The sequence below is a fragment of the Protopterus annectens genome, chromosome 8.part0, assembly GCF_019279795.1.
Source record: "Protopterus annectens isolate FY-2018-M chromosome 8.part0, PAN1.0, whole genome shotgun sequence".
NCBI lineage: Eukaryota > Metazoa > Chordata > Ceratodontiformes > Protopteridae > Protopterus > Protopterus annectens.
In genome coordinates this window covers 1816300097-1816322062 of record NC_056741.1, presented here as the reverse complement: position 1 = coordinate 1816322062, position 21966 = coordinate 1816300097, and the positions used below count along the sequence as shown (strand labels likewise).

The window sequence follows — 21966 nt, the reverse complement described above, 5'->3', positions numbered from 1 at the left end:
ACTATGTACCTCAACTCTGTTAAGCATGCCTTCTCTCTGGATTCACATCTTAAACAATGGCACAACTTCCCCTGTATTCAGATTATGGACATTAACTGAATTCTTTCTATAGCAAACAATGTCAGCATTTCCTCTGTATCCAGACTATGTAAACTGCCAACATTCCTTCTGCACAAGGTCACCACTCCTTTAGCATACAAACCACATGCAAAGGCAATGATTTCTCTATGCACAAACTCTCTTCTGTGCCAATGTTTCCTCTGTGCTCCCTGCCAGTACCCAGTTTCTGCGCACAACACCCGCCCAACCCGTCCAAGCACAACTGCCTGTCTGCAAACCTGCACACAATGCCAGCACGCCATGTGTGCCAAAATTTCACACATCAGCACTTTCATAGAATCCACACTGTACAAAATGCCAGCACTCCCTCTGTGTAAAATATATACCCAGATCAAAGTACTCCCTCTGCTTACAAACTGCACAGGATGCCACACTCTTGCGCTCTCCACACCCAAACTCTACACAATCGTATTGTTCCCTCTGCATCTGAACTCGATACTACATTGTATGTCACACTTCACTTATGACCACTGATCCATCAAACACACTGCATAGGACCATCTTTGTTCTACTGACAGCATTTACTTCACATAAGAAAGCCTACAGTTTGAAAAACACCACAAATACTTTAAATGGGACAAGACTTTTTATAGCATCATCTAAAACACTGAAATGTTAGTGTATAAAAATAGATTTTCTGCTGGCATAACATTAGTATCTGTGTTAACATGAAGTGATACATGCAACTGGACAAAATAAATCATTAAGATTTATCTATTATGAAATGCTTTAAGACACTGATAATAATGTTTGGTACCACAATACATCAATTTATCCAAACAAAATCATTTTGTGTTTAAAGGAGTACTAGATGCACAGACAGTAATACAGTTATAGTGCAAACATTTCATAAAATACCAGTACTGACACCCAATTTATGCTAGTATTCTTATTAACTACAGAATGACTTGTTCTTTAGTTGCTTAGTGTCAGTACTGACTTTATTATTTAATGTTTCTTCACAGATAACCAAACTCGCCATACACCCCTAACCACAGCCAGCAAGCTGTACTCACTTTTTAAAAACATTTTGTTTTATTTTTTTTGTTGTTATTACTCACAAAGTACACCACACTGAAAGAGATGACCCGCAATCAGATAATGTGAGTGGTCCAGTGGGTACAAACCTACCATCTGTCCCATTTTAAGGTAATTCGAGACCAAGAACAGAAGCACAGAGCAGAATGGGATCTCATGAAGCAAAGTATCAGAAGCATGAACACTTGCATGCACACTAGTTATCACTGTCCACTGACCAAGGCTCATAACCCACATCGGTCAAATCAAAACTGAGGCATGGGCCTCTAGCAATGAATGACTAATAAATAAACAGAGAACCCAATCCTTACTGCCAAGTGCTGTCATGCCACAGTTAACTGTAACCAGGTGTTATACTCGTGTGGTAGCTTTGCTGTGTCAATATTCTGAGGTCATCATGAACAAGTAAACTATGTCCACAGTAATAAATACAATACAGGAAGACTGTCAATCTTGCTAACAGAACTGGCACTGCAACCATTTTGATAAAGCTGGACTTCGAGGTAAACCATGGAGCTGAAGAGATATACCAAAGAAACAAAACAAAATCTTAGCAATGAAGCATTAGGCCAACCACAAAAAGCAAGGAGAGAGGTCTGACTAATGCACCGAAATGTAAACTATTGAATTAAGCTTTATTAAAAGGAAAGGTCAGTAGCAACTATACAAAATGGCTGAGGATAGTTAAAATTGATTATTTTTAATCAGTCAGGGCGAACAGTAGAAACTTCCTGTAATTTCCCTGGTTTGGCTGGACTTTGGGATGTTCCCCGAGATGAAATCTGTAGGTTTGGGACTGGGGTGTCTTCTTACATTACTTGCTCACAGTTTGGACTTTCAGGGATTTGAACTAATCAGATCTATGTCTATCTTTGTAAGGCCCACTTCCAAATCTGCAACATGTCTGAGCACTAGAAGAAAGTCTTTGGTCCCAGTTTGTTGACACACAAGAGGGAGGCTGTGCTACCTGTCAGAATTTATGTGTGGTTCATCTGTAGAGAAGATGTAAATTTCTCTGCTTTAAATGAATTACAGATCCAAACAGCACCACTCTTTGAACTCTCATCCCTGATATATTAAGGTTGAAGGTTTTGTTTGACTGTGACCAGAGTCCTTGAGTGCTGTGTCCAAGGAAATCAGCTACCTGTTCCTGTCAAGAATCATGTTTCATGATAAACTAAAAGGGTTTAGAGGTTTGGAAGTCTGGACTACTGAATATAGAACAGCAAGTAACCACTGAAGTGTTTTCTGTGGGCAAATGTTATATGAAAGGTCACAGATGCATCTTGGGAAACCAGAGTGTAGTGATGCCATGTGCCTTGCAAACTTTGCAAATGGTAAAAATACCTGCCATCATCAGATTTAGGATATACATAATAAGAGTTACCATGGTAATAAAAACTTAAACACACACTGAAAAAACTCTCAATTCTATTGAAGGGGACACAGAAGTTCTGCTCCTTTTACAGGCTAGGTATGATGATATTGGAGGTGGGCTAGTGGGACATCCAGTAATGACACTCGTGTGTGCATGACAGGGATACCTTACAGACTATGGATCTATTACAGGAGACACCCCAAAACAAGTTGGAGATAACACTGCCACCAGTAATCTAATAAAAAATGGGAGGAAAACAATTATGCCAATCACAGTCACTACAATGGTAAAGGTCTTTGCCTCACAAACTAAATGCACAGGGTTCAGTACTGACAACCAGTCAATTGTATGTATAAAGCTTGCATGTTCTCCACACGTCTGTGTGGGGGTTCCTTCCACCTTCCAGAAACATGCTGGGTATTTTCACCTCAAGGCTCAACAATACTGGCATGAAACCCAGCTCTCTAAGGTGGACTGGAGATCTGCAAGCAGAAAGCACTCAAAAATGAACAGAGTTGTGGCCGCAGCACAGACACTGGGGGGTGCCCATCAAGAAAAAAGAGCTGTGTAAAGTAACCATTTTAGGCATCAACTGTGGTGTGCAGTATCCCCTAGACAGGAGAACACTGATTACAAACTATGCACAGTGTCAGGGCTAGCCACTCCATGGTGTAAAATTCACTCAAGGTGATTTGGTCATGCTTACTAATGTCACCAAAAATGGGAATGGGTATTTGCCAATGCTAACAGGGGTGATGACCTAACCTGTGCCATGTAAAGTTAATGGTGTGGGAATTCTCTTGACACAGTTTTTAGAAGACAGTGAGGGATGTCGTCATAATTACTGACAGAATTGTGGCAATCCGACTACAGCATAAGGATAGGGTAATATTCATAATCTCAGCCAATGCCCCACAGAAAAGTTGTGATGGCAAATAAGAGGCAGTAACTACAGGACCTACTAGATAAAGCAGAACTAAATGAGGTAGTGTTGATTATGGGGGACCTTAATGCTCATATCAAGACAAATAGAACAGGATATGAGGACTGTCTGGGTCCACATGGATGGGGCAACATGAATGAAGGAGGAGAGGCCATTCTAGACTTGTGCTGACAGTGGCTTGATGGCAGCCAACACATGGTTCAACAAGAGAGTTCTGGGGTAGAATCAGAGGGTGCAATGACATCCCCAGTGAAACTGTTGGTCACCAGCATAAATGACTGGTAGCCACAGTCCACTGTAAGCAGTGGTCATAGAAGGCTTTATGGTCAACAGAGACTAGTCTGGAGACCGCAAAGTGGACTGGAATGGAAACACAGGAATTCAAGGGAAATCACAGGGCTCTAGCACCTTATAAAGAAAAGGAAATATGTGGAATTGAAGAATGGCAGCACCTCAAAACAACATGTGTGAGGACTATAGAAGAGATATGCAGCTGAACCAGGTATGAAAATAAGAAAAGCTGGTGGTCGAACGCAGAGGTCCAGGAAGTTAGAGGCCAGGCTCTGGTGGCAGGACCCCACCAGTGGAAAAGAAATACCAATATGTCTATTCTAAGCAAAGGAGAACAACAAGGAAGAAAGGTAACAAAAAGAAAAAGGGGGTAGGGGGGAGGGAATCCAGGACTGAAACAGTGAAGACACTCGAACATCTACATTTATGGGAAGTGTATAAAACTGTACTATGTTCTTCATGTTTCACTGTTGCAGTCATCACATTTGGGTAGATTCCCAAAGCTGAGGAAATGGGTGGAGGCAGTCAAGGAAGCTAGGGGCTGGCTAGCATGTCCTGCAAGACTGTAGAGGCAAAACCTGCCCTAGATTTAGAAAAGAGAGGCAGGTGGTAATGTCTGGTAAAGGTGTGAACAGATGTACAGGTAGCAGCCTCCAGGATGTAGCTGGTGGGGGCTCCTCTGAGGAATGTTGCAGAGGTGGAGGCTGCTCTGGTAGAGTGGGTCCTGACCCCCTTGGGGGGAGGCTTGCCATGCTGCTTGTAGCAGAAATGGATGCAGTGTGCTATCCATTTGGAAATGGTTTTCTTGGAGATGGCTTTGCCCTCTGCCCCAGAAGCAAAGCTAACCAGCAGTTGATCAGATATAATGAAGGGTTTAGTCCTGTCCAGATAGTATCTGAGCTGTCTGTGCACATTCAGAGAGTGCAGAATTCTTTCCCCCTTGTTTTGAGGGTTAGGAAATAATGCGTGCAAATGGATGGATTGGTTGAGAGTCACACTGGATACCACATTGGGCATGAAGGATGGATTAGTTCTGAGGGATACCCTGTCTGCATGGAAGATGATGAAGGGTTCCACTGCCATGAGTGCTTGCAGCTCAGAGACTCTTCTGGCTGAAGTGATGGCCAGGAGGAAGGCTGGCTTCCAGGAGAAGAATTTTAGCTCTGCAGAAGAAGCTGGTTGGAAAGGAGGCAGGGTGAGCTTTTCCAAGACAAAGTTAAGGTCCCAAGCTGGTGTTGGTGCCCTTCTGGGGGGCCTCAAGTTGTTGGCCCCTCTGAGGAACTGCTTGATCAGAGGGTGTGAAAAAAGAAGCTGCTCAGTGGGAAAATTAGGGGAAATAGCAGAGGCATGATTTTTTATAGAGGAGAAAGAGAGACCACTGTGTAGTAGGTCAGCTAAGTAATCCAGGATGAGAGGGATGGAGGGCTGTGCCGTATTGGCTCCCTTAGCCTGGATCCAGGTGCAGAACCTTTTCCATTTATCTGCATAAGACTTTCTGGTGCTAGAGCATCTGGCCTCTCGGATAACATCCAGAACCTGTTTACTGAGGAGGGCAGATTGTTCAGGAGTCAGGTTATAAGCGAAGTTGCCAAATTGAGTGTCTGCAATTGGGGGTGCATGAATTCCCCTGTCCTCTGGGTTAGGAAGTTGGGAATCTGAGGAAGATTCCATGGGGGCAGTGGGGACAGGCTGCGCAGCAAGGAGTACCAGTGCTGTCTTGCCAGTCTAGAGCTATGAGAATGGTCCTTGGTTTTTCCTCCCTTATTTTAATCAGTACCTTGGGAATGAGAGGGAGGGGAGGAAAGGCATATACTGAGAGGTTTACCGAGGGGAAGGACAGGGCATCTACTTTCCATGCCCTGCAGTGATGCTCCCTGGTGCAGAATTTGCTGAGCTGATGGTTGGTGTGGGGGGCAAAGAGGCCGACCTCTGGGGTTCCCCATTTTTGAGTTATTAGTAAGAAAGTGTTTCTGTTGAGCAGCTACTCGTGGGGGTCCAACAGTTTTCTGCTTAGTTGGTCTGCCAGGGAGTTGAGAGAGCCCGTCAGGTATTGTGCTACCAGGTGTAGATGCAGGGAAGAGGCTTTGCACCAAAGGGTCATGGCTAGCCTGCACAGCTGGTAGGTGTGAGTTCCTCCCTGCTTACTGATGTACCACATCACTGTGGTGTTGTCTGTTTTGATTAGGAGAACCCCTGGGGAGAGAAGGGGTTTGAAAGCTATCAAGGCCTGCTGCACAGCTATCATCTCTTTTAGACTGATGTGCAGGGGGAGTTGCTGGGGGTTCCATTGGCCCTGTATGCACCTGCTGTCCAGGTGTGCACCCCAAGCATAGTCTGAGGCATCTGTGGTGAGGGTCTGGGCAATGGGGTGTGGGGAGAAGTGCAGTTCCTTGTCGTGGGAGCAGGCTGTTGCTCACCAAAGAAATTCCTCCCTCAGGCAAGGAATAATAGGTAAAAGAGTTTCCAGAACTTGAGAGTGTTGGCACCAAAGACTCTTTAGGTACCATTGAAGTTTCCTCATATGCAATCTAGCATATGGAATAAGAAGTATGCAAGATGCCATGAACCCCAGGGCTTGCAGGATTGCCCTTGCAGAAAGATGGGGCCTGGTGGCCAGCTGAGAGAAGTAAGCTGATAGGAAACTTTGTTTCTCTGGTGTTAGGTATGCCATCTGGGATGCTGTGTCCAGACTTGCTGCAAGGAAGATTATCCTTTTTGTGGGTACCTGTTTGGATTTCTTTTCATTGATTGTGTACCCTAAGGAGGTAAGTAGGTCATTTACAAAGTGCAGGTCTTTAAGCAGCTTTTCCTGGCTGTCGGCTTGAATAAGGTAGTTGTCTAAGTAGGGATAAATTTGAATATTTCTTTGTTTACAAAAAGCAATGGCCAGAGCCAGGCATTTTGTAAAAACTCTGGGAGCAGTAGATAAGCCAAAGGGAAGTGCAGAGAACTGAAAATGTTGAGATCCTGCCCTTAAGCAAAGATATTTTCTGCAGGACTGCCTGATGGGAATGTGGAGGTAGGCCTCTTTTAGGACCAGGGTGACTAGCTAAGCGTCCTTGGACAGCATGGGTAGCAGCTGTTGGAGGGTGAGCATTTTGAATTTTGGGATCACCAGGAAGGTGTTTAGAATGGACAGGTTGAGGATGGGGTGCCAGGTGCCCTCTTTTCTGGGTACCAGAAAAAGTCTGGAGTAGAATCCTTGGCCTATCTGCTCTGCAGGAACGTGTTCTACTGCTCCCAAGGAGAGTAGGGAATGGATTTGCTTTTGAGCCTCTGCCCACTGATTTGGTGGTAGATCCAGGAACCGTTTGGGGGTTGGAAGGGTGTGGAAGGAAAATTTGTACCCCTGAGACACAATGTTCAGAACCCATTGGTTCTTGGTAATGGTGGCCCAGGTGCCTGAGTGAAGGGAGAGTTTTCCTCCTAGTTGTATATGATAGTGGGCAGAGTCAAGGTAGGGAGGGGGGTGAGTCATTGTGAGATTTTGCCATAAGGGGGTGGCTTAGAACTCCCTGGTTTTGAAGTGGAGGCAGTCCACTGCTTAGATCTCTGAAACTCATGGGACTGCTGTCTTGGAGGTCTGTTTTCACGGGGGGTTAGGCTGGCCCTGTTTACTAGGTGTAGGAAAGGACCAGTGCTTGGAAGGAAAATGCCTGTTGAACCTAGGGGGCTGTACCTGTAAGAAATATTTAACAGTCTGCATAGATTTTGCTTTTTCTTCCATCATTTTAACACCTATTCTGCTTTAGTACCAAATAAGTTATCTTTGTGCAAGGGTGCATCCAACAATTTTGATTTGACATGGTCTGGCAGGAGTTGTTCCTTAAGCCATGCATGTCTTCTAATGACAGATCTAGTGACTGCTGCCCTGCAAGAAGCTTCTAGGGCATCAAAACCGCAGTGCAAAGTGTGTTTAGTTACTTGACCAGCAGAGTGCATTAATTCCTGTAAATCTTTAGATTCTGCCCATACAGGAAAGGAGGATTTTTTTTGTTTAAAGCGTTCCAAGGTATGTTGCTGATATTTAAGCATATGGAACTGACACTTGAGTGCCCTGACAGCGAGAGTAGCTGAGGTGTATACTTTTTTAAACCATCTGTCCAGTGCTCTGGAATCCCTATCTGAGGGGGTGGGATTTTTAGCTGAAGTAGCTGTAACCCCTTTTGGGCCTTGAGTAATGATCTCAGGGTCTGCAGTTGGGTTTTTAAAGAGATATTTGTGAGAGTCAGGGACTCTGTAGTACCTCTCTGGCTTTCTGGGAACAGGGGGGAGGGCATCTGGTGTCAAGCTGGATTCAAGGAAAACATCACCTATCACATCTAGGACTGGGGGATGGCTACGGACATGTGCTGTGGAAGGTCCAGGAACTCTCTGAGTCTCTTTTTAGACTATGGGTAGTCTTGACTCTCCCATTTGAAATGCTCCCTTAAAGTATTGGGGGAGAGGCTGAAGGAATAGATTCCTCTGCATCAGAATCCTCATATGTAGGGAGGGGCTTCATAGTCAGATGCATCAGATTCATCTGACTTTTCTTCAGACAAAACTTCTGGAGACAGATCTCTTTTTCTTTCTGAGGGCGTGGCTTGGCTTCCCCTAATCAGCATGATAAGGTCCTCTGCCATTCTAAGCATTTGTGACTGAGGCAAGGGAGCAGATGCCAAAGAATGGCTGGAAGTCAGTTTCTTGGGGGTGGTTCGACCCCTGGGCCTAAGAAACTCGGTTGTTTTAGAAAGAATGGTAGCTGGGAAAGAAGGTGTTGGTTTATGTCTGGATTCAGTGTAGCAAAGGACTTCCTAGGATGCCAGTGCCTCCACAGTGGCTCCAGACCCATCCAAGGTAGAGATGACTGCAGGATCCTTAGTAGTCTGCTGCATACCGGACTCTGAAAGGGTCTCGGTAGAGGCCTGCAAATTAATCAAAGCGGGCATCAGGGGCTGCAAAAGTGCCTCACTGAATTCCAGAGGACTGACAACCAGCTTGGCGGAAGCATCGTCAGAAGGTTTAGTCCTGTGCGGTCTGTCTTTGTCTTTATCTTTACATTTTTTCAGAAGGTCTGCTGTTGGATGGCTTAAGGAAGCCATATTGTAATTTGAGGACTGTAAACGGAAATATCTGGCTACAATAAGGGCCCGATGATGAATAGTTCTGGTGTTAAACAAAGCACAGAACTGACAATGAGGGTCGTCGTGGTCTGGGCCTAGACAAGTGACGCAGTAGGAGTGGAAGTCCCGGTGTGGTATTTACTTTTCACAGGTGAGACAATTATTAACTTTTTCTGACATCAATTAGTGGAAGAAAAAAGGATCCCCAGTGGGGTACTTAACTTTCAAAGACTTCAACTTCAATTCGGAAATGAAACTCAGGTAGCGGCCGACAGGCACTTGTGCAAACTGCTTCAGCTTCGGGCTCCATGGCAAGAAAGACTGATGTAATGGCATCGGCTGCCTTTCTTTATACCCCTGAAGACCTCGTGTCAGTCTTCAAGCAACAGCAACTGACGCAGAAATACTAAGTATGGTATTCAGGCCGGCCGAGGGCTAAACCAGCAGGGATAACCCAAATGTGATGACTGCAACAGTGAAACATGAAGAACCTCATAGGTTACATTCACATCTGTTACCAGTACAGAGGTATCAAACTCTTGTCACACTGCATTAAAATGCTGGAGAGAGTGACAAACAAAATATGCAGAGTAGTAGAACGTAAGATGGGAAATGAGCAGCTTCGATTCAGATCAGGATTCAGCACAAATAACCTAATGTTTACAGTGAGACAGATAGGGGAAAAGAAAGAGTCCAAAAGGGCATCCATAAATTTGAAGAAACTACATGAAAAGTTCCCATGGAAACTGATTTGGGCAGTCCTACAATGATATGAAGTCTTAGAAACATTGGTAGAATCAGTGCAGGATATGCATAAGGATTACACAAGTACAAACAGTGTTCAGCCTCACAGAGGGGTTCCCAGTGGGAGTGGGTGTGCATCAGGACTCAACTTTGAGCCCACTGCTGTTCAGACTGCTGATGGACGACATTAGCAAACAGACTGGAGGGAACAGATCAACAAAGCTGGTGTATGCAGATGATGTGCCATTACAGGCAGACTCTGAGCAAGAACTTCAGCAAAGAACAGGGAAATGGAATACAAAACTGAGGGTACATAGAATGAAATTAAATACATACAAGACAGTTTTCATGGTAGCAAATGGGATAAACTGGAAACTGAAAACTGAGATAAAAGTAAAATAGTGGAACAGGCTAACAGCTTCAAGTATCTGATAGAGGAGGTTGAAGAGAAGGGAAATCTGAATGAGCAGGTTAAAGCTAGAATTAGAGGGGGTACAGCCAACTGGCACAGAGTGTCAGGCTTAGTGTATGACAGAAGAAAGCCAAAGATGCTGAAAAGTATGTTGTAAAAAGCAGTCGAGTGACTAGTACTTCTGTATGATACAAAAAACTGGACAGTGAAAGCAGGGGAGATAAGTACACTTGAGGTGAAGAAGAGGAAGTGCCCAAGAGGGATGCTGGGATGCAGCTGTGGGATGGGTGAGTAAATCAGTACATCAAGGCAAAAAACAATGTAGTCCTAATTGTAGAGAAGGTCAAGGAGAACAGCTTATGGTGGTTCACTCACATGTGAAGGAAAGCAGAAAATGATTTTGTGAAGATTATTTGGGATAGACAGGAAGAAGCTAAGAGGAAATGAGAGCATGCAAACATGCTACAGCAAATGATTCCCTTGCATCTGTGAACAAATTTCTTTCTGATCCATCATTTATAGCAAGTGCAGTGAATCATGAGACCATCGGGGCCAGACCCAAATTACTCTACCATCCAATTAGGTTTTTCCACCTCTGCCGGTAATGATGGCATCCTATGCAGATGCCATAATCCACCAGCAGAGGGAGTACGATGAGGAAGCACTCAACAGAACAGTCACAGGAAACCAGGAAAGTTTGTCGATGAACAATCTGGTGCTAAACCTATCGGATTATGTTTTGCAGCTATCATAATTTTCTATGTTGAATAAAGGATTAACATACATTCCAGCTACTTCATCAAATATAAGTGATGTTTTACTTTATTTAAGCTTATTTACCCACAATGGTGCTCTGAAATTACTATTTGGGAATAGTTCTGTCAATGATGAAATGAGACTCAAGAAACCTACCCCCACATATAGATACATTTATCAAGATATGTGAGAATGATATTTGTGCTTTTTTGTACACACCACATCAGAAATCTTTTTACAACATGACTCTTGATGAGAAACGTGCCTTGGAGGCCCTTAAAACAAGCACTGATATTTTTATTACACCAGCAGATAAGGGGGGGGGGGTTGCTGTGGTGGTTATGAACCACAGTGATTATTGTCAGCATATGTACCTTATGTTAACAGAAGATGACACATATTAAAATCACTAAAGCAAGACTTCAAAAAAAATATAAGATCTGTTCAAGGGAATTTGCATGACTTACAATGACTAGATTAATTGATGAATCCACATATGCTTTTTTATATGTGATGCATCCTGTGTTACCAGTAATTAAAGGGGTACTGAAGATTCATAAAGACCCAGTGAATCCTCCCTTACGTCCCATTATTGCAGGAGGGTGAGTCACAGAATCCTCTCCACTTTTGTGGACAGAAAGCAAACAATTCTCTCATCTCTACCCACTCTTTTAAAAGACACCCAACACTTTCTTTTGGCGCTACATGAATATACAGATTCATCTGATGGCATTCATGGATGTTTATTTGTTACTCTAGATGTAAAGAATTACTTCTATCCCAAATGAATGTGGTATAGAAGCAGTGAGAGGTTTGCTGGTTAACAAAAGTGACTATACTAATAATACTATTGCTGCCATCTGCTCCTTGTTGGAGCTCATTCTAGAGAATAATGTTTTGTGTATGCTAATGAAATATATTTTAAAAAAATCTTTAATGACAATTGAGGTTAAGCGCTTTCACCCACTACACGTAGGCTTCTTCAGAACACTGATACAAAATTTAACATTCATTTAAATACTATTTTTGGTGCCAAAAAACACCAATTAAGTCAATTTCTCTTAAAGTGAAAATATATAACATATACTTCATGTTATCCACATAAACTCTCAATAATATTATGTACACCACTTATCTAAGTGGAAAATGTATAAAATATATATAAAAATTCAACTGTGCAATGAGTAAATGCATCACGCCGTTATATTAAATAAATCCAAAAATTTAAATATATGGATGCTATAAAACATCAAAATGTAAATATTATATGAATGATGAAATAATAAAATAATATTAAATAATGTGATATACATTGTGTATGTTCACTAAACTAAGTCAACATCCAATCTATACAGTGTAAAACCAATATAGAATTCATTCCTTTTTAAAATATATATATAAATATAATATGCAGTTCATTGATAAATAACCTAATAAAACCCCTAAAAGCACAGGTGTGCACAAAAAACACATGGATGTTAAATATTAAAAAAATTTAATTAAGTATAAAAAAATATGTTAATGAAAGAAAAATATATTAATAACTACTAATGTTTAACTACATAAATATGAACATGTGGTACTTATTATTTCATTCACCTTATATACTGCATTTTCCTAAACATGTCATATAAATTAGCGTCACTCATTTACATTTTTGAATCAAAACAGGTTTGATTGTAATGTGATCATTAAGCCCAGGCAAAGTGGATGCGTCCGTAAAAAGTTGCCACCAAACCTCCTTGTATCATAATACAGCCTTAAAATTCCCTCTCCTAGGGCCAATCTTAATATTCTCCAAAATGGTGAACTTAAATAAATGATGGTTGCCCTTTTCCTCAATGTGCCTATAAAGTGCGTTGTTGTTATCTCTTCTTCTGATACTATACAAATGTTCATAGATTCTCTTTTTTAGACTCCTCTCGGTCTTTCCTATGTAATAACCTGCACATACCATACATTTGGCTATATAAATCATTAGCTTGGAATTGCAGTTTCCCTGCCTAAACATAATCTTTGTTACATTACATCATTACATTCCAATTCCTTACATATAACTAGCATATTTGGATACATTTATTTTCCAGTGGAGAGAGTGGATTTAAATCTAGAATTTATTGAAAAAGTACTTTTTCCAATAGCTATTTGGAATATACAAGTAACCATCCAAGAAAAATGATGTACAATATTTTTAAGGGACAATGTATCAGAGCAGCACGTATGACGTCCACATACACAGAAATAATAGATGGATTAGAATTCATCTTGCAGTTATTCAGAGAAAGGGGATATCCCACTAAGATGATGAAGGATGTTAAGAAATATGTCATTGGTGAATGGGGTAAGAGATATCCCCCACTTTTGGGAGTAAATAATATGGAGAGTGATAGTAGATGTCCAGAAATTACAAACAAAGGATACCAACGTGCTTGCATACTTGAATACGGTCCATATGTTAATAAGGTTAAAACTATAATGACAAGGAATTGGAATGTAATGATGGCTGATAAGGAGATCAGAGATATATTGGGGGACAAGCCCAAGTTTGTGTATAAAATGGGATGTAATATTAAGACTTACTTAGAGTATGGTAGAATGAGTAGTGGATGGCGTGCTAACATCAGACATACAACAAAATGTGGTTGTTGTAACCAATGTCACACCATCATGGAAGATGAAGGTGTGACATTGGACAATGTTAATAAAACAAAGATTATGTTTAGGCAGGGAAACTGCAATTCCAAGCTAGTGATTTATATGGCCAAATGTATGGTATGTACAGGTTATTACATAGGAAAGACTGAGAGGAGTCTAAAAAAGAGAATATATGATCATTTGTATAGTATCAGAAGAAGAGATAACAACAACGCACTTTATAGGTACATTGAGGAAAAGGGCAACCATCATTTATTTAAGTTCGCCATTTTGGAGAATATTAAGATTGACCCTAGGGGAGGGCATTTTAAGGCTGTATTAGGATACAAGGAGGTTTGGTGGCAACTTTTTACGGATGCATCAACTTTGCCTGGGCTTAATGATCACATTACAATCAAACTTGTTTTGATTCAAAAATGTAAATGAGTGACGCTAGTTTATATGACATGTTTAGGAAAATGCAGTATATAAGGTGAATGAAATGATAAGTATCACATGTAAATATTTATGTAATTAAACATTAGTAGTTATTAATGTATTTTTTTTCATTAACATACATTTTTTTATACTTAATTTTTTTTATATTTAACATCCATGCATTTTTTTGTGCACACTTGTGCTTTTAGGGGTTTTATTGGGTTATTTATCAATGAACTACATATTATACTTATATATATATATATATATATATATATATATATATATATATATATATATATATATTAGAAAAATGAATGAATTATATATTGGTTTTACACTGTATAAATTGGATGTTGACTTAGTTTAGTGAACATACACAATGTATGTGATATTTTTAATATTTTATTTCATCATTCATATAATATTTACATTTTGATGTTTTATAACATCCATATATTTAATTTTTTGGATTTATTTAATATAACGAAGTGATGCATTTACTCATTACACAGTTGAATTTTTATATATTTTTTATACATTTCCACTTAGATAAGTGGTGTACATAATATTATTGAGAGTTTATGTGGATAACATGAAGTATATATTATATACTTTCACTTTGAGAAATTGACTTAATTGTTGTTTTTTGGCACCAAAAATAGTATTTAAATGAATGTCAAATTTTGTATCAGTGTTCTGATGAAGCCTATGTTTAGTGGGTGAAAGCGCTTAACCTCAATTGTCATTAAAGAAGACTTTTTATAGTACTGCTGGTGTGCTTGACCTTGTTGTGGTGCTGTTCATGACTTTTGTATGTTCGTGTATTGGGTGAGGAGTTTATAGTTGAAAGAACGCTAGTTCATTTTCAGGAATGAAATATATTTCCAAAAATGGGGGGGGGGTGGCAATGGGCACTCCCTGTGCAAATTTGTATGCAGATTTGGTTACCAGTGATTAGGAAGAGAAATTTGTTTTAAAAGTTGGTCTTTATTAAGAATATATAACATTTTACTGTCGTTTTGTGGACAATATTTTTCTTCTTTGGGCAGGTACTGAGCAAGAGATTGATGCTTTTATTGTTTATCTGGAAACCACTTCTTATTTTTTTTTGAGATTTACTATGCATACTTCGAGTGCTAATATAGATTTTTTGGATGTTCATCTTACTGTAGATTCATTAGGTAGAACTGACACTTCTTTATATCGTAAAGATTGTTGGAATAATGGTCTATTGGTACATGAAAGCATGCATCCAATTATATTTATTCTAATGTGATAAAAGTTCAATTTATGAGAGCATCTAGACTGTGTGCTTGTGAGAATGACTTTGAAAAAACTGTAGGTTTGATGAGTGAATAATTTTCACAGCAAGGGTATAACAGGAGGATGTTGGATAAGATTAGAGATCAACTTTCTACTAATAGAAGGACATCTTGTAAACCTTTTTTTCTTATTGAAATACAAGTGTTAACCATGATTCACATAATATGCATGTAAATTCTAAGCTTAGGTTTGCTATTAGAGACACAAATGATGTAGGTTTTCTATGTAATGTTATACGTAGGAATTGGAGATTTTTAACAGTTGATAAGAAAATAGTGGGGATAGTTGGTAATGCACCTACTTTTCTTTTTAAGAAATGTTTAAATTTGAAAAGACAACTTTCTCATGACAACAATAATAGTGTAAGGGACAAAATTAAATGGACATCAACTAGAATAGGTACTTATGCATGTCAGTTGTGCCAAACGTTTTCAGCTATTTCTAAAGAACAAATATTTAAACATTTGCAATATAATTTTATATTTAGACATAAAGGTTATGCTGATTGTCATACAGAACATGTTGCTTATCTAGCTACCTGCACAATTTGTTATTGTTTCTATGTGGTAAGACCAACAATAAGTTGAAAGAATTCTAAGGCACTAATATGATATTAGATCTGGTAATGAAAAGAATGCGCTGGCCAAATGCGTAAAGGATAATAATGGACATGCTTTTTCTTTTAAGGTATTGCAGTGTATTCATAAACGTATTAGATGGGGTGATTTGGTCAACAGTGCTGAAAGGCCTGAGAGGGAATGGATTTTAAGATTACAAGCAGGTAGGTATCCTGGCTTGAATGGATGTATATCCTTGAAACCAGCCTTGAAGGGGCGTAGATTAAATCACTAATTTTATTGGTTAGATTTTTTTTTAAATTGTGATTGGCTGCAAAGTTTTTTAAATGATACAATGTTGTTTATCTTTTCTTTATATGTTGTTTTATTAAAACTGCATGTTACAAGTTGTGGCTGCCGTACTGGTTTTCATTTTATTTTTTGCCTTAGTTTAAATGTTGGCCTTTGATTGCTGGTTGGCCACGTAATTTCTAAATTAGTGAACAATGAGGGGATTTCTCCATGTCACACATCCATTGGGATCATGCCATTTTAAGATAACAGGGGCTGATATCCATGTCACACATCCCACAGGATCATACTGCCTTAAGGCAACAGAGGCATATGTCCATGTCATACATTCCCTGGAAGCATACCACCTTAAGGTAATAGGGGACTGATGTCCTTGTCACACAGCCCCTGGGATCATTCCACCTTAAGGTAACAAGGCCTGATGTCGCACATCCCCTGGGATTATAGCAAGTTAGGGCTGATATCCCAGAGGACTGGAGCAGACTGGCAAATCAGAGTCAAAGCTCTGCATTGTACAACAGGGGTGTCAAGTTTTTCATGGTCACCTTATGACACTGGACACACCCACACATCAAAACTTCCATAAATGTCAGTATAACAGGAAACAGGCAAACAAACCTGAGCCTTGCCTGTTCGCAGATGTTCTAGGTGTCCACTGTATAATCAAACCTCATCATGCCTGCTCTGTAACTTGTAACTTGCTGACTCTTTTTGCCTAAATGGTTGAATGTTAGTATAACCTTGTACTTTCAATGACCATATGGGTTCCCCCAGTGACAAAACACAACCTGGGGACTTAGGATAGCTATATTTTACAAACTTATAATGCAATGACCTTCCATGATTTAATCCCATTATATTTTACCATTTATAGGTTAAGACATCTGCTCCACTATAGGCAAAGTGAATACCAGCAGCTGAACTGCATGTTACAACTGCACCATTAATGCTCAGTTTAAGTAGAACTATGAGGCAGGAAGTCACTGATTATATGGTAAGCAGTCATTATTCTACAGTTACAAGTATTTGTGCATGCCACTATATTGTAATGCTATTGTACCTAAATTCAGGTGCATGACAAATCAGGCCATTTAAAATGTATGACTTTCCCTCCACCACAGAAGTCTAACAAAGTCAGCCTTCAGAAATGAGCACTAAAATAAAGTAATACAATATGAAGACACTGTTTGTGCATCAATCCCACTTCCTGCCCTTGTCTTGCATTATACATACCTGCACATGCTCGATTTCCGGGAGCCAGAACTGCTAGGGGATGAAGGCGGAGTCTGGTAGGACCAACTATAGTCTGATCCTTTCAAGTCTATGATCACCTAGAAAGCATAAAAGGATGCAGTTTATTATCCTTTTCATAAACTGTACAATGCTTCAGTAAGAGTAAAGTGAAAGCACTCCTGCTACAGCTACTATTAAGTTTCCTTCCAGTTTCAGTGACTTCTGATCACCCAGTACTTTTAATGCTACCTTTCTTGTTACTAATGCAGTTTAATCTTCAGCAGTTAATACATAAAACAATGCTTACAAAGTTTTCAGAGTGTCTTTGAAGGTAACTTAGCTTTCAAAAGCCCAATTCATCCTCCCCCAGTCTGTCTGTATGTGGGTGGAGAGTTTCTACAGTCCATGGATAACTTCTAAACCACAGCAAATGAAACATGCAGATGTGAAGAACAAACTTTGGTATCAGACAGCTATGGGGAAGGGAGATGGGGGGGCAGACTGGGGCTGCTAAATGCTTGTGACTGCAAATAACATTTGTCCTTATGAATCACATCTATATATTGAAACATCTCAATATAATGGCCCACTGGCTGTAAGGCATTCTATCAACACATATAAATATCCAGTATCATTATAATACACCACAGGTTGCACAACATCCTTTGAATACCCTGAATATACAGTAATATGCACCCCACTGTTCTGTCACGCATATCCTAACTCACCACCCCACTCTGATAAAATGAAGTTGCTAAAATATGGAGCTCAATCCCCCTCTTACTTAGGGAAAGTCTTCCGCTAAAGTCAGTAAGTAAGGCTGGGTACATTTAGTGACATCCCTAAATAAGTGAACAATGAGGAGACTTCTCCATGTAACACATCCCCTGGGATCATACTACCTTAGTGTAACAGGGGACGATGTCAATATCACAGATCCGCTGGGATCATACCACCTTAATGTAATACGGGACAATGTCAACGTCACACATCTCCAGGGATCATACCACCTTAATGTAATAGAAAGCGATGTCAACATGACACATCCCCTGGGATCATACCACCTCAGTGTAACAGGCGACAATGTCAATGTCACATATCTCCAGGCATCATACCACCTTAATGTAATAGGAAACAATGTCAATGTGACACATCCTCTGGGATCACACCATTTAGTGTAACAGGGGACAATGTCAATGTCGCACACGGGTTGTGGAGCGCTGGTCTCTCTACTCTAGAATATTTCTGACCTATCTTTTTCAAGTATGACAAATCTCAAGTAAACAAAGTAAACCATAATGCTGAAAGAGCTAGTTAAATTGTGAAGTCCTCCGTATGGATTTTTATCAATCTGTGTGTGTGTGTGTGTGTGTGTGTGTGTGTGTGTGTGTGTGTGTGTGTGTGTGTGTGTGTGTGTGTGTGTTGGGGGTGGGGGTGAGGGTGAGGGATTAAAAAGTAAGAACACTATTTGTAGCACAGCGTTTTCATTTTAACACTCGAGTTAACTGTATCCCTGAAATAGCTCCAATTCCAGTACTTGTTTGTCATGGTAGATAGGTCTGTGTCCTGCAGTTTGCATTTCTTACATGAGTGTGCAGCACGCTGGGTCCTAAAACATCCCTCAAAAGGAGTTGCAGGTATTCGGCCAGAAATTCCTGTTCAAGCAAACTTAAAAATTGTTTCTTAGCCTTACCCCCTACTTAGTTAAAACATATGCATTTCCCTAAATATTGCACTTTAGAGTTAAAGTGTGCACTTTATCTGTCTCCAGCTGTTCCTTCCTTAATTTATAAAAATCACTGTTTTGTACCCCTTATTCTAACTGTGTTGCATGCATACCTGTATTGAAGGCAATTTGGGTAATGGTTCTTCTAGACGCTCTTGGATCTCTCACTCAAAATCTGATCATGGTCAAATGGGTCTTTCAAGCAGGTTTCCTTTCAGCATAGTGGTATCCTTTTATTTATCTGTGTCTTACCATGAAGCAATTTTCAAAGTTAATGTACATGTGATTTTGTTCCTCACATTTTCAATGATCAAAGTGATTTACATTGCTAAAAAACAATGTGGGTCCCGAAACACACACAAAAAAGTAAGTGAAGTCTGTGAAACAACAGTGAAGAGGCAAACTCGCTGTTACACCTAATACCTGTTTTTTTTTTATAGTGGGCAAGCCACAAGACCCCCCTGCCCAACCGCATGGCTGCATTCCCCATACTTTCATTACTTCCATCCATCTACAATTTTCTTGATGGTTGTACCTTGTAGAAGAGGGATTTGATTTCTCTAAAAGAGAGCATATCTCCTTATGACTGCACCTAAATTATCAGTGTTCATGTTAAGAGTCGTACATCTTTAAAATCACCCATTTTTCCTACTCCTGTTTCTCAGCAACCAGACATATTCATTTGTTATGAGAGTCCGACCAATCAGCACACAGGTTAGCCAATAACAAGAGCCAATCTAGGACTATCACAGTAGATACCAATATTTGAAGTACTGTTTTGCTTTTGGGCTGGCTTGTTTCTTTATATGCATCAGAAAGTGAACTTTTATAGACTTCTAGTGACGTAGACTAAGGAAGCATCTTTGGGTTTCTTGCATTTAATTGTCTCCAACAGAAGACTTGGTAATTTAGAGGCATCTGTCATGGAAGTGCTGTGAAATGCCTTCCCATGTAGAAGATTATGGAGTATTGTCTATCATCGGGTCTATCTCGTATGGTTGGTGTCAAAGGATTCAGAGAAAGTATGACGGCAAGGTGAGATGATTTGTGTGTTAGATATGTTTCATGCACTTCAAGGTCATCTTTCAAGAGTAGAAAACCAAGCCAGGCAATAATTTTTCAGTTGCAAATTACCAGACGACAAATGCCTTTTTAAACATGCGTGTATACATACATGGGAATAATGTTACAGTAGCTAGCTTCCTGTTTTATTTGCAGGTCGAATTCATAAACCCCACAGAGTGATGTGGCCCATTTTATAACGTATTACGTCTCATGGGGTAGAGTATTCTCACATGCTAGTAGCTCGCTATCAATGGACTTCCACCATTTGAAGTAGCTATTGTGGAACTGTAAGTTTGAAGCATGATTACCGTCATTACTCATTAAGTGTAAGTTGTCATGTTTTCTGCAAAAGGCTACAGTTTTAGCAAGAATTAAGAGAGACAGAGCTAAAACTTAAGTCAAAATTAGGGACAGTTGAGGTATGTGTACTAGAATCAGAGACAGCCTACACTACATGCTCTCACCTAAACTGTTTGTGAGAATACTGAGTGCAAGCTCCATGCATTATTTTCTGACCATGTGCTTGTAGTACCAATCAGTCATTCATTTCAGCAAATAACTGTATGCATGTTAACTCCGTTTGTAAGGGGTGGAATATACTAATCATTTTTGGCTAGTTTTAGAAGGCATAGTAGGGTTAAGGGGCACCATCTCCCCTTGCCAATGGAATTATTGGGAAACACATTACACAGTCTTCATGCATACTTCTCATCTTAGGTGTATATTAGGCTGATCATCGCTGGAGCCTTTATAAGCCTAGCAATGCAACCTAAATATATCCCAGAAATTATTTTGCTATAGAGGTTATTTTAAGAGGTATATATTATTTAGTGCATGGCTTAATGCCTGCCTTTTCCATCAAAGACATAGGTGTTGGCTGGGCCAGGTTGAATTTCTGATTTCCCATTCAGTGGCCAAGATTGTGCTTGAATAGAATTAGGGAAGGATTCTGCTTCACATGGGGAATGTACTTCAGAGCATAGCAGTAAGGAAGTAAGTGAAGAAGGGAGAGTAAGGCAGTATAAGGAATGAAAAGGTACTTCCTCACATTTAGGGATATAGTTTATCCTGGTTTTGAGCAAGAACAGAGACAGATTTTAGCTAGAAAGTCTTTCAGAGAGGTTTTGAAAGAAGGGAGGGAGGGTATACACCTGATGGATACAGGTAAGGGGTCCTAGGCCTTAGCAATCTTATATGAGTACATACAATGCCCAGAAGATTTGCAAGGTTTGTAGACAGACAGGAGTTTTTGGTGACTGGATTGCACTGACAGACTGGGAACAAAATTGTGTAAAATGTTTTTTACTGCTGAACATGCAGATGGGATGCTGATAATTAGTTAATATCTTGTAATTCTGTTACATTTAGCGGAGTTATTTAATATTAGTGTAGCAGTTAATTTTATTTTTATAAAAGAAAATTGCATTTCAGTTTTTTACAAGTTTAAAGTTTGATACAAGTTCAAATGTTAATGTAAATAAAACAATATTATTCAGGTTATATTTTGTGTTTAATATTTTATCTGTGACTGTTCTTCAATTTGCACTTTGAATGTTGCTATCCAACAATTCCACTGGTGTGGGTGGAGTTACATAATTATGTATGCAAATTTTATGTTAACCAGTATCCAGATTTTTGGTCAGTTGTAGTTACTTTTTATGGGCCTTTGTCCAGATTTTTTGATTATTACAGTTTGAGAGGTATGCTGGGAAATAATAGAAAGGCTATGGAAAGGATAATTTTGGAACTAACTCATTAACATCTATGTGGTGTGTAATGACACATCTCAAGCAGCCTACTCACATCCTTGCATTCCATAGTATTTTTGGAAAAATCAACTTAAAAAGCATAAGAAAACAGAAATATGAAAACATATGCTTCATTGTAA

General features: G+C 39.8%; 1 protein-coding gene across 8 annotated transcripts in view; it reads right to left on the bottom strand.

Moving 5' to 3' along the window:
* The window catches only part of MTSS2 (MTSS I-BAR domain containing 2), a 1242959-nt gene that overhangs the window by 135018 nt on the left and 1085975 nt on the right, over positions 1 to 21966 (bottom strand). For all 8 annotated transcript variants that reach the window (XM_044081300.1, XM_044081304.1, XM_044081301.1 and 5 more), the window contains one exon: positions 17288 to 17385. In XM_044081300.1, the coding sequence (XP_043937235.1) occupies positions 17288 to 17385 (98 nt within the window). The remainder of the gene's footprint in view (positions 1 to 17287; positions 17386 to 21966) is intronic.